This window comes from Heterodontus francisci, chromosome 48 (genome assembly GCF_036365525.1).
Source record: "Heterodontus francisci isolate sHetFra1 chromosome 48, sHetFra1.hap1, whole genome shotgun sequence".
NCBI lineage: Eukaryota > Metazoa > Chordata > Chondrichthyes > Heterodontiformes > Heterodontidae > Heterodontus > Heterodontus francisci.
The window spans coordinates 6,019,178-6,031,249 of record NC_090418.1 but is presented as its reverse complement, the minus strand read 5'-3'; the positions used below and the strand labels follow the sequence as shown (position 1 = coordinate 6,031,249).

Genomic DNA, 12,072 nt, shown 5'->3' with positions numbered 1-12,072 from the left:
ACAGCTGCCATCTGAAAGCAAAACAAGAGAAAAAAGAGTAAAACTGAAACCTGCAAAGAAAATCGGGGGCAAAGGTTATGGCCTGACATTGTTGAAGTCAATGTTGAGTCCAAAAGACTATAAAGTGCCTAATTGAAAACTGAGGGGTTTCTCAAGCTTACATAGACCCTCAACTGGGGAAATCTATTTACTGCACTTCTGCTCTCATCCAGAACCATAATAGGGTTCCCCTTGTCCTCGCCTTCCACCCTGTCAGCCTCCATATTCAACAGATTTTCCTCTGCCCTCACCAAACACATCCTCCCCTTCCCTTTCAGCATTTCAAAGGGACCATTCCCTCCAAGGCATCCTGGTCCGCTCAATCATCTCCAACATCCCCTCCCCTCGCACCTTGCCATGCAGTCTGCTCCACACTGGGGAGACCCTCTGTTCCGTCTGCACGACCCTGAGCTTCAAGTCACCTGTCATTTTAATTCTGCACTTTGAGTTTGACAATTTCAGACCTTAATCTCAGCCCCTCCCCCCCCCCCCCCCCCCCCATTTTGTTTTCTTTCTCTTTACACATTTTGGTTTTCCTGCAGGTTCTCTTGTTTTTGCTTTTGGACGGCAAATGTTCATGTTGCCATTCACACCTCCTCTAGACACCTTTGGTTTTTACTTGTCCCATTACCACTCCCCTTTGGCTTTGTGCCACCAACATTGTCATTTCATCTCTCCTGTCTTCCATCCTATCACAGAACTTCCCTTTTGTTCTTGTGACCTCCCCCCACCACCACTTTTACTCACTCAAAACCGACTGCATTTCCAACTCTTCTCAGTTCTGTTGAAAGGTCACAGACCTGAAACGTTAACTCTGTTTCTCTCTCTACTGATGCTGCCAGACCTGCTGAGTATTTCCAGTATTTTCGGTTTTTATTGGAAAGTCTACTTAAGTCTCAACTGTTGGGGAGAGGGATGGGCGCAGTAGCAAGGAAGTCTGTATCTCAAAATATAATTTACATGTCAATGAATACTAACCTCCTGCTATCTCACTAGGCAGCCTTTGACATTCAATGGCATTACCATCACTGAATCCCCCACTATCAACATCCTAGGGACTACCATTGACTAGAAACTGGAGTAGCCATATAAATACCATGGCTACAAGAGGTCAGAGACTAGGAATCCTGCGGTGAGTAACTCACCTCTTGACTCCCCAAAGCCTGTCCACCATCTACAAGGCACAAGTCAGGAGTGTGATGGAATACTCTCCACTTGCCTGGATGGGTGCAGCTCCAACAACGCTCAAGAAGCTCGACACCATCCAGGACAAAGCAGCCCACTTGATTGGCACCCCATCTACAAACATTCACTCCCTCCACCACCGACGCACAGTGGCAGCAGTGTGTACCATCTACAAGATGCACTGCAGCAACGCACCAAGGCTCCTTAGACAGCACCTTCCAAACCCGCGACCTCTACCAACAAGGACAAGGGCAGCAAATGCATGGGAATACCAACACCTGCAAGTTCCCCTCCAAGTCACACACCATCCTGACTTGGAACTATATCGCCGTTCCTTCACTGTCGCTGTGTCAAAATCCTGGAACTCCCTTCCTAACAGCATTGTGGGTGTACCTACCCCACAAGGACTGCAGCAGTTCAAGAAGGCAGCTCACCACCACCTTCTCAAGGGCAATTAGGGATGGGCAATAAATGCTGGCCTGGCCAGCGACACCCACATCCCATGAATGAATTAAAAAAAAAAGCCTGTCCCATAGATTGATACACTTGCTCACAGAAATGTTTCTGCGGATTAGCTCTGAATTGACACCCCTTCAAGCACAGGCCATGTGCTCTGATTCTACCGTTCTTGATTTGTCAATGTTATCTAGTTCCCTTATAACCCATAAACAGTCACAATACTTCCTAACCTGCAACTTTCTGTGAGAACATGTCCATTGGACATAAACGTTCCTCATGATCCAATCCCTCTGTCTCAATCATTCAGATGCGTGAATTGGGGAAAACACTCCATTTCCCATCGAAGATATCCTTCAGAACAGCACAAATCAAAACAAAAACATACCTGAAACAACATCCAAAGCATCTTGCAACATTGGAATAGGCAGCTGGACTTATTTTAACACCTCCATTTCAAAATCGCCACCTGTGCGTTCAAATCCCTCCCTGGCCGTGCCCCTCCCCATCTCTAATATGCAGCCTGACAACCCCCTCCCCCCCCCCCCCCCCCGGGAGATCTCAGCACTCCTCTGATTTTGGTCTCTCGTGCATCCCTGATTTTAATCGCCTCATCAGTGGCGGCCGTCCCTTCGGCTGCCTGGGCCCTAACCTCGGGCATTTCCTCCCCAAACCTCTCCGCCTCTCTGTCCTCAAAGACTCTCCTTAAAACCCACCTCTTTGACCAAGCTATTGGTCACCAGTCCTAACATCTTGTTGATGTGGTTCGGAGTCAAGATTTTGAGTAAATTCCGTGAAACATCCTGGGAATATTTTACTACGTTAAAGGCAAGTAGTTGTTGTATAGTCTTGCCACAATGTTCTTCTAATGACCTACCTCTCCTCCAGTTAGAACAGCTGCAAAGAAACTCACCATCCTCAGCATGAGATAAGTGATGGTGCTGTACAAAACCTTCACATGGCAGCGATGCTTTCAAACGTCAGGGAGCACATTAACCTTTCAATGAAGAACAACTTTATGAAATGACCTTTATTCTAAAAAAAAACAATTGGGTACAGTTGTGTAAATTGGGACAACTTGTGTGATGATTTGTGTTGAGTTTTTTTTGCCCAGAGGCTCTGGTTGCTGTACCCTGTTGTGTCAGTATTTACATAGGTCTGCATCCCTCCCGGCAGGTGGCACTGCCCACCTCCCCTTTCCACCCCCCCCTGCACCCTGCTGCAAACCCTGCAGAGGCTGGCAGGACTTCAGTCGTCCTCTTTTCAGGCTGCTTGGAATGCAGAGGTAATCTTCCGTTCAACGTCTTCTGCCGGGCATTATCGAAAACCCCCCGAAAGGGGCTCTGTCTGCTACATCGAGGCTTACTGCCCCTTCACCTTCCGGCGAGACTTAGCCTGTGCCGGATCCGTGCGCACTCCTACGACTCACTCACCGCACTTGCTGAGTTTGTTTCCTATACACCAATTTCCCCCCCCCCCCCCCCAACTCTCCCAGTTAGCGGAGGACAGGTAGGAGCTGCAAGAGACAGAGGGAGAGTCAGCAATGGGATTCATTTAGGTGAGTGCTGCTGCAAGGTGTTGTTATTGGACTGGGCTTTGCTTTCCGAGGCCGAGGGGAGAGACACCACAATGTATTTCTGAGTGTTCCCAGTCACTGTGCTGCTAGGCGCAGTCTGCGAGGTAGAGACCAGCTTGACGATCGGCTGAATACTGGCCACTGTCGTGGTGACAGGAGATGTACTGCCAGTCCCACAAGGAGTCGTCCTCAGTGTTATCACCTGAAAAGAGAAACAAAAAGAAGAAAATGAGATTCCGACTGCATTCCTCTTCCATTGTATCCTCCGATCGTTGATTAAAACGGGACGGGAATGGGTTTTCGCTCAACTCTTTTACGTCTACCCGAGCGGGCAGACAAGGCCTTGGTTTAATGTCGCATCTGAAAGACGCCACCTCAGACAGTGCAACACTCCTTCAGTAATGCACTGGAGTGTCAGTCTTGATTTTGGAGCTTTTGTCGAGCAGGAGTAGACCATTCGGCCCCTCGAGCCTGCTCCACCATTCAATAAGATCATGGCTGATCATCTACCTCAACTCCACTCTCCTGCCCTACTCCCACATCCTTTCATGTCTAAAAAAAAATCTAGCGACCTCAGTCTTGAATATACTCATCGACTGAGCTCTCTGGAGTAGAGAATTCCAAAGATTGACAACCCTCTGAGTGAAGAAATTTCTCATCACTGTCCGAAATGGCTGACCCTTTATTATGAGACAGTGACTCCACGTTCTAGACTCTCCAGCCAGGGGGAAACAGCCTCTCAGCATCTACCCTGTTAAGCCCTCTAAGAGTTTTATACATTTCAACGAGATCACCTCCCATTCTTCTAAACTCCAGAGAATATAGACCCATTCTACTCAATCTCTCCTCATAGGACAACTCTCTCTCATCCCAGGAATCAGTCTAGTGAACCTTCACTACACCGCCTCTAAGGCAAGTATATCCAGGTGAGTCAGCTCCCACCCCTGTTCATCTCACCTCCACCACCCCCACCAACATATCTTCTATTCCTTCCTCCTGCATGTGTTCATCCAGATTCCCCTGAAATGGATCAGTACTATTCACCTCAACTACTCCATCTGGTGGTGAGTTCCACATTCTCACCATTGTAGTCCCTCCTGAATTCTTTTTATTGGATTGATCAGCAACTACCTTAATGTTTATGGCCCCTGGTTCTGGTCTTCTGCAAGTGAAAACATCTTCATGTTTACCCCTTCGAACCCATTCATAATGCTGAAGACCTCCATCAGGTCACCCCTCAAGCCTTCTTTCCTCAGTCTGTGTTCACAGAATGGTAACATGGTTCCCTCAGCCCTGGGGCTGGGAGGCAGCAAGGGTCAGGACTGATGGCAATGTCGCGGGAAACTGCCCTCCTCACTCCAAAGTGCTTGAGGCTCAGTGTGTGTGGTCTGCAGTGCTCGAGGGAGGCACTCGGAGGGAGTCAACGTTAAGGAGTGTTACTCTACATGTGTCCCCTTGCTTGGCCTGACCTTTCGTTACAGCAAATGCTGGGACAGTATTCCGTAGAACATTTCAGAATCCCTCTCACCCGCCCCACCTCAGACAAACACCGACTTCAGCCAACAGCAACTGTGGGGGCTGAAAAGGGTTAAATTACAAGGACAACCTGCACAAACTAGGCTTGCATTTCTTCAAGTATAGCAGATTAAAGAGGAGTTTAAAATGGTTAAAAGGATTTGATTGGGTAGAGAGAGAAACGACTTTCCCTGGTGGGTAGAGCCAGGCTGTTCAGGGATGATGTCAGGAAGCACTTCTCCACACAAAGTGGGTGTGGGAATCTGGAACTCTCTCCCCCTAAAACGGCTGTTGATGATGAAGGTCACTTGGAAAATTCAACACTCAGACAAGGCAGGTAGATGGAGCCAAGATACAAATCAGCCATGATGTAATGGAATAGAATGGCAGAACAGGCTTGGGGGGCAGAACGAAAGGTCTCCTCCTGTTCTCATCCTCGTTTTCAAATCCCTCCCTCTTCCCCGTGTCCATAACCTTCACAAACCTGGCCTCATGCTTCCAAGATTTGCACTGCCTTTCCATTGGTGGCCGTGCCTTCAGCTGCCTGGGCCCCAAACTCTGGAATTCCCTCCCTAAACCTCTCCGCCTCTCTCTCCTCCCTTAAAGATGCTCCTTAACCCCCACAACACTGTTCTGTCCCAACATCGCCTAAAGGGGTTCAGTGCCAAATATTGTTTGATGGTGCTCTTGTGAAACACCAGGACATTTTATGTTAAAGGTGCTATATAAATGCAAGTTGCCATTATCAAGCACAGTTAGATACTGAGCTACAGAAGGAGATATTTGAACAGATGGCCAAGAGCTTGGTCAAAGGTTTTAAGGAGGAGAGACAGGCGGAGAGGTTTAGAGAGGGAATTCCAGATGGAGTTAAGATACAGACCAGCCTGGATCTAACAGAATGGCGGAACAGGTTCAAGGGGCTGAATGGCCTACACTCCAGTCACAATGTCCCTCACCCATTTGCTCACCTGTTGAGTGCTGGAGGAGCCGGAGCTCGAAGACATTACGATGTAGTTGGTTGGAGATGGGGACGACTGGGTCGGGGTGGATGGGCGTGTGAGCAGCGTCTGCATGGGCAATGTGATGGAGCTGGGGACCTTGAAGATGCTGGGGCTGGTCGAGGGTTGTGACGACTGTGGACTTTGGGAGATCGTCAGCGTCGGTCTGGGCTGCAACACAAAGACAGACAGACGTGAAGTGAACGCACTGTAGTTTCAGACACGCCCCACACTACACGACAGGAATATTATATAATCCGATAGGTCCAATCATCCCCGCTCTCCACCCTAGCTCGAGTGGGAAGGCCTGCAATCAGCTTAATCTTCCCTAAATCCCGTGGATGAGCTGCTAGCTTCCTCACTTCACTGTAATACTGAAGGAGCGCTGCACAGTCAGAGGCTCCACCTTCCAGATGAGATGTTAAACCAAAGCCCAGTCTGCCCTTCAGGTAGACATAAAAGATCCCACAGCCACTACTGTGAAGAGCAGAGGAGTTCTCCCTGGTGTCCTGGGGCCAATATTTATCCCTCAACCAACATCACAAAAAAAACATATGATCTGGTCATTGTCACATTGCTGTTTGTGGAAGCTTGCCATGTGCTATTTAGACCCCATGGGGGTAAGGAACCCCCCCCCCCACCCTCCCGAGGGAGTGGGGGGTCAGCCAAGGGCAGGGGCTTCTGCAAGGCAGCCTGGCTGCTTTGGCCGGTGGCACAGCAGGGAGAGCACAATGTACTTTAGGACGTGGCTGGTCACTGTGCTGCTGGGGGCAGTCAGAGAGGCAGCGGCTAGCTAGCTGGCTAGTGGCCGAACATTGGGCATAGCAGCAGTGAGAGGAGACGCAGTGACAGTTCCACAAGGCGAAGTGCTGAGGGTAATTAGCTAAAAAAAAAATTAAATTGGGCTTCATTCTTGGTTCGATAACCATTGCCTGCTTTCCCCCCCCTCCACCACCACCCCCTCATACTCCTCCCCAAGAAGCTAAGACTGCAGGTCCATTGAAAATAAATTTTAACACTGACATCGATAGCTTTTTGTTAGGCAGAGTTATTAAAGGTGACAGAACCAAGGTGGGACGATGGAGTTAAGACCAGCTGCGATCGAACTGAAGGGCTGCAACTGGGTGAATGGGCTGAATGGCCTCCAGCTGCTGCTATGTTCCTTCGAGCCCCCTCACTTTGTACTGCTCTGAGCATGCATTCTCAAGAGAGGTAAAGGAATCCTTTGAGAAGGCATCAAAAATGATGGGGAGGAGTGCTGCTCCCAGCCTTCATGCTCAGATTGCTGGAGGCAGCCTTGCTACAAGCAGAGGTGGTTTGTGCAGGTCTAACTGCACCCCCTCACTGACTCTTCTCCCCCGCCTCCGCTCTCCTCAGTCCCTCAGGTAGGACGTTCCACTGTTACAAAGGTACGTGTCTCAATGGTCCAAGAGATGGGGACACTTTTACATGCCCAGCGAGCGGATGAGAGTGACAACCAACGGTCAGGAGCTCTAAGCCCCTCAGACCATCACCACAGGAATAGTGAGAGGGTTTACAAAGGACTAACACAGAAACAGACCATTTGGCCCAACAGGTCCATGCTGGTGTTTATGCTCCACAAGAGCTTCCTCCCACGTCTGTTCACTCACCCTATTAGCATACCCTTCTATTCCTTTCTCCCTCATGCGTTTATCCAGCTTCCCCTTAAATGTATCTGTACAACTCGCCTCAACCACTCCCTGTGGTAGCGAGTTCCACGATCTCACCACTCTCTGGGAGAAGAAATTTCTCCTGATTCCCTATTGGATTTATTCGTGACTATTTACGGCTCCTGGTTTTGGTGTCTCCAACATGCGGAAACATCTCTACAAACCTCTTCATAACGTTAAAGCCCTCCATCAGATTGCCCTGTCCGTTTTCTCCTTTCTAGAGAAAAGAGCCCCAGCCTGTGGCGTCTTTCCTGATGGGTATAACCTCTCTATTATGGCATCGTTTGAGTAAATCTTTTTAGCACCTTCTGCAGTGGCTCTGTAATCTTTACGATACGGAGACGAGAACTGTGCACAATATTTCCAAGTGTGGTCTAACCAAGGTTCTATCTAAGTTTAAGAAGGCTCCCCTACCTCTCAACACCATCCCTTGTGGAAAGTCATTTTACGGCAACACTTTTAACTCCGGAAAGAAACTTTTCCTCCTGTTGTAAACTTGTGCGGGGGAACAAAGATACCCTAGGGTGCTTACCTGCTGCGTGCTGGAAGAGCCCGACGAAGACGACATCATGATGAATTTAGTCGCTGGGGGCGAGGGCTGGGTTGGGGTCGATGGGCGCGCAGAGACCAGAGTCTGCATGGGCAGCGTGATGGAGCTGGGGACTTTGATGATGCTGGGCGCCCGCGACGTCTGCGGAGACTGCGATATTGTCAGTGTGGGTCGAGGCTGCAAGCATCAACAACAGCACTCTGAGTAAAACTATTCCACGAGAGATTAAACCAGCACTGCCTGCTCTCCTTTCCTGAAGATACTGACTCATGACACATGGCACTCAAAATGTTTTGACCTTTTCCCATTTAATGGGCAGTCTAGTTGCCTAGTCACTGGCACAAATTTCAGAAGAAAACACCTTAGACACAATACAGGTAAATGTACTTCATGTGTATATATACACTTAACCATCTACCACTGTTCAGTGACCAAGCCAACATCAAAAAACACTCATAGATTCTGCTTTTCATCTCACCATCCCTACATTCCAAAAAAAAAGACTTGCATTTATATAGCGCCTTTCGTGACCACCAAATGTCTCAAGGTGCTTTACAGACAATGAAGTAGTTTTGAAGAATAGTCATTGCTGTAACATGGGTAGCACGGCAGCCAATTTGTGCACAGCAAGCTCCCACAAACAGCAATGTGGTAATGACCACATTATGTTAATTGAGGAACAAATACTGGACAAGACACCGGGGAGAGCTGCTCTTCGAAATGGTGTCATGGGATCTTTTACGTCCACCTGTTTAATGTCTCATCCCAAAAGATGGCACCTCCGGCAGTGCAGCACTCCCTCAGCACTGCACTGGAGCGTCAGCATTAATTTTTGTGCTCAAGACCTGGAGCGGGACTTGTGATGGGCGGCACAGTGGCGCCGCACTCCTGGGACCCGGGTTCAATTCTGGGTACTGCCTGTATGGAGTTTGCAAGTTCTCCCTGTGACCGCGTGGGTTTCTGCCGGGTGCTCCGGGTTCCTCCCTCAGCCAAAGACTTGCAGGTTGATAGGTAAATTGGCCATTGTAAATTGCCCCTAGTGTAGATAGGTCGTAGAGAATATGGGATTACTGCAGGGTTAGTATAAATGGGTGGTTGTTGGTCGGCACAGACTCGGTGGGCCGAAGGGCCTGTTTCAGTGCTATATCTCTAAATAATTTTTTTTTTAAAATTGTGATTCAGAGGCGAGAGTGCTGTAGATGCTACCCACTGTAGATGCTACCCACTGTAGATGCTACCCACTGTAGATGCTACCCACTGTAGATGCTACCCACTGTAGCGATTACACTTCAAAAGTATGTCATTGGCCGCGAAGCACTTTGAAACATCCTGAGGTTGTTAAAGGAGCCAGAGGAACTAAAGTTGTCCTTTCTCTTAGAGATTACGCAGCCTTCCTTACATCCCCTCCCATGGCTCAGCGGCCATCAGTGTCTGATTACACTTCCGTGAAGGGCCTAGGGTCAGTTTTGCTCTGCACGTCAAAAGGCGCTCGATATATGTAAGTTGTTGTCGCTCCTCACCTGTGTGATGGTTAGCGTGGTTCTGTTCACCTGCTGCGCCTGCATGGCCGCCTGGGCACGAGCTTTCACCACGTGGGTACACAGCATGGGGCCCAGGTACCCGTAGTCCGTTTTGTACGACTCCTGGTTGTCGGGAGGGGAACGGATCTTTGCTACGACTGGTGCACAATGTTTCTAGAAAATAAGAAAAACCCCACAGTATTTAAAAAGATAAATCGAAAAGGGTCAAACCCGAAAGGGCAGTAGAAGCAGGTTCAAGAGCAACTTTCGAAAAGGAGAATTCAACATACATGTGCAAAGGAAATATTTGCAGGGTCAGAGAGGAAAGAGCGATGGGACTGGGACTCATCGGATAGCAAGAACAGGCATGATGGGCCGAATGGCCACCTTCTGTGCTGTAAGCCGCTGCATTTTTAATCTCAATTTTGTTTTAAAAATCATTGCTTTGGCCCCAGCTGGAGCATTGCATCCAATTCCGAGCTCCACACTTTAGGAAAAACGGCAAGATGTTGGAAAGGGTGCAGAGGAGATTTACTAGAATTGTGCCAGAGACGAGACTTCAGTTACGTGGATGGACTGGAGAAGCTCGGGTTGTTCTCCTTAGAGCACAGAAGGTTAAGAAGAGGTCTAACAGAGGTGTCCGAAACGATAAAGGACTTTGACAAAGTTAAATGGGGGGAAACTGTTCCCACTGGCAGGAGCGTCGATAACTAGAGGACACAGATTTAAGATAATTGGCAGACGAACCAGCAGGAAGCAACGAGGAGAATTTGTTTTTTTTAAACGCAGTGAGCGGGGATAGAACTTTCAAAGAGCTAGCACAGGGATGATAGGCCAAATAGCCTCACTCTATGCTTTATGATCCGTGAACACAATGCAATTCATCATTCTGCAGGCAGCCCCTCAGTAGGCCATATGCACAGCCCACCCTGGCTTCCGGATTCAAAGTCAGATGTTACAACTGCATGCACAGGTCACCTACCAGGAGTAAACTTTGCACGTGATCCGCTCCGATCTTGTCGATGTTACTGACGACGGGCCCCTCCAGCACAGCTCGGATGCGCTCACCTTCTATCTGAAGTCTCTGGATAATCAGAGTCTTGATCACCTGTTTGTCAATTGCAATTGGTTAATTTGAGAGATGTGTTCAGACAGCCACGATTTATATGTTGATGACATATTTGACATTTTAGGCCAATTATGTATCATACTAAATAGGACAGAGAAGGGAGATTAAAAAGGAAAACAACTTCAGATTTACAAAAGGGAATATAATAATATTCACAGTGAACCGTTTTTGAAGACAAGGGCTGTACGGAGACAGTTAAACTTTTAACAGACGACGGTACGGTTAGTGGCAGACACAAGTTTGTATAGTTCTATGAGTTAGGGTTTTGCAGCCGAAGCTATTATGCTCTCCAGGCTCTGTCAACTTTGCTTCACGAAGGTATGTTAATATTTTTAAGACACACTCACATCGTGACCTAATTCAGCCAATCCTGCGATGCAGCCGTACCTAGTTGTCCAGGGAGTCTTGTCATCCAACCAACTCTGAAATCATAAACAGCGAGGCCAAGTTACATATAGAGGGCTGAATGTACCAAGCGTAGAGTCAGACAGCACAGAAACAGGCCCTTCAGCCCATCGTGTCTGTGCCGGTCATCAAGTACCTAACTATTCTAGTCCCATTTTCCAGCACTTGGCCCGTAGCCTTGTATGCTAAAGCATTTCAAGTGCTCATCTAAATACTTAAATGTTGTGAGGGTTCCTGCCTCTACCACCCCTTCAGGCAGTGTGTTCCAGATTCCAACCACCCTCTGGGTGAAATTTCTTTTCCTCAAATCCCCTCTAAACCTCCTAGCCCTTATCTTAAATCTATGCCCTCTGGTTATTGACCCCTCCGCTAAGGGAGAAAGTCTCTTCCTATCTAACCTATCAATGCCCCTCATAATTTTATATACCTCAATCATGTCCCCCCTCAGCCTTCTCTGTTCTAAGGAAAACAACCCTAACCTTTGCAGTCTCTCTTCATAACTGAAATGCTCCAGCCCAGGCAACATCCTGGTGAATCTCCTCTGCACCCTCTCTAGTGCAATCACATCCTTCCTATAGTGTGGTGACCAGAACTGTACACAGTACTCCAACTGTGGCCTAACTAGCGTTTTATACAGCTCCATCATAACCTCCCCGCTCTTATAGTCTATGCCTCGGCTAATAAAGGCAAGTATCTCATATGCCTTCCTAACCACCTTATCTACCTGTGCTGCTGCCTTCAGTGATCAATGGACAAGTACACCAAGGTCCCTCTGACCTTCTGTATTTCCTAGGGTCCTACCATCCATTGTATATTCCCTTGCCTTGTTAGTCCTCCCAAAATGCATCACCTCACACTTCTCAGGATTAAATCCCATTTGCCACTGCTCTGCCTATCCATATCGTCCTGTAATCTAAGGCTTTCCTCCTCACTATTTATGACACCACCATTTCGCGTGTCATTTGCAAACTTACTGATCATACCTCCTACATTGACGTCTAAATCATT

General features: G+C 48.2%; 1 protein-coding gene across 3 annotated transcripts in view; it reads right to left on the bottom strand.

Annotated features, from left to right (window-relative positions):
• Window positions 1-2,695: 2,695 nt before the first annotated feature.
• Window positions 2,696-12,072, bottom strand: part of taf6 (TAF6 RNA polymerase II, TATA box binding protein (TBP)-associated factor) — a 31,100-nt gene continuing 21,723 nt past the window's right edge. For all 3 annotated transcript variants that reach the window (XM_068023998.1, XM_068024000.1, XM_068023999.1), the window contains exons 11-16: window positions 11,007-11,081; window positions 10,513-10,638; window positions 9,531-9,704; window positions 7,993-8,187; window positions 5,740-5,940; window positions 2,696-3,458 (exon numbers count right to left, since the gene is read on the bottom strand). In XM_068023998.1, coding sequence (XP_067880099.1) covers window positions 3,231-3,458; window positions 5,740-5,940; window positions 7,993-8,187; window positions 9,531-9,704; window positions 10,513-10,638; window positions 11,007-11,081 — 999 coding nt within the window. In that variant the 3' untranslated portion in view covers window positions 2,696-3,230. The remainder of the gene's footprint in view (window positions 3,459-5,739; window positions 5,941-7,992; window positions 8,188-9,530; window positions 9,705-10,512; window positions 10,639-11,006; window positions 11,082-12,072) is intronic.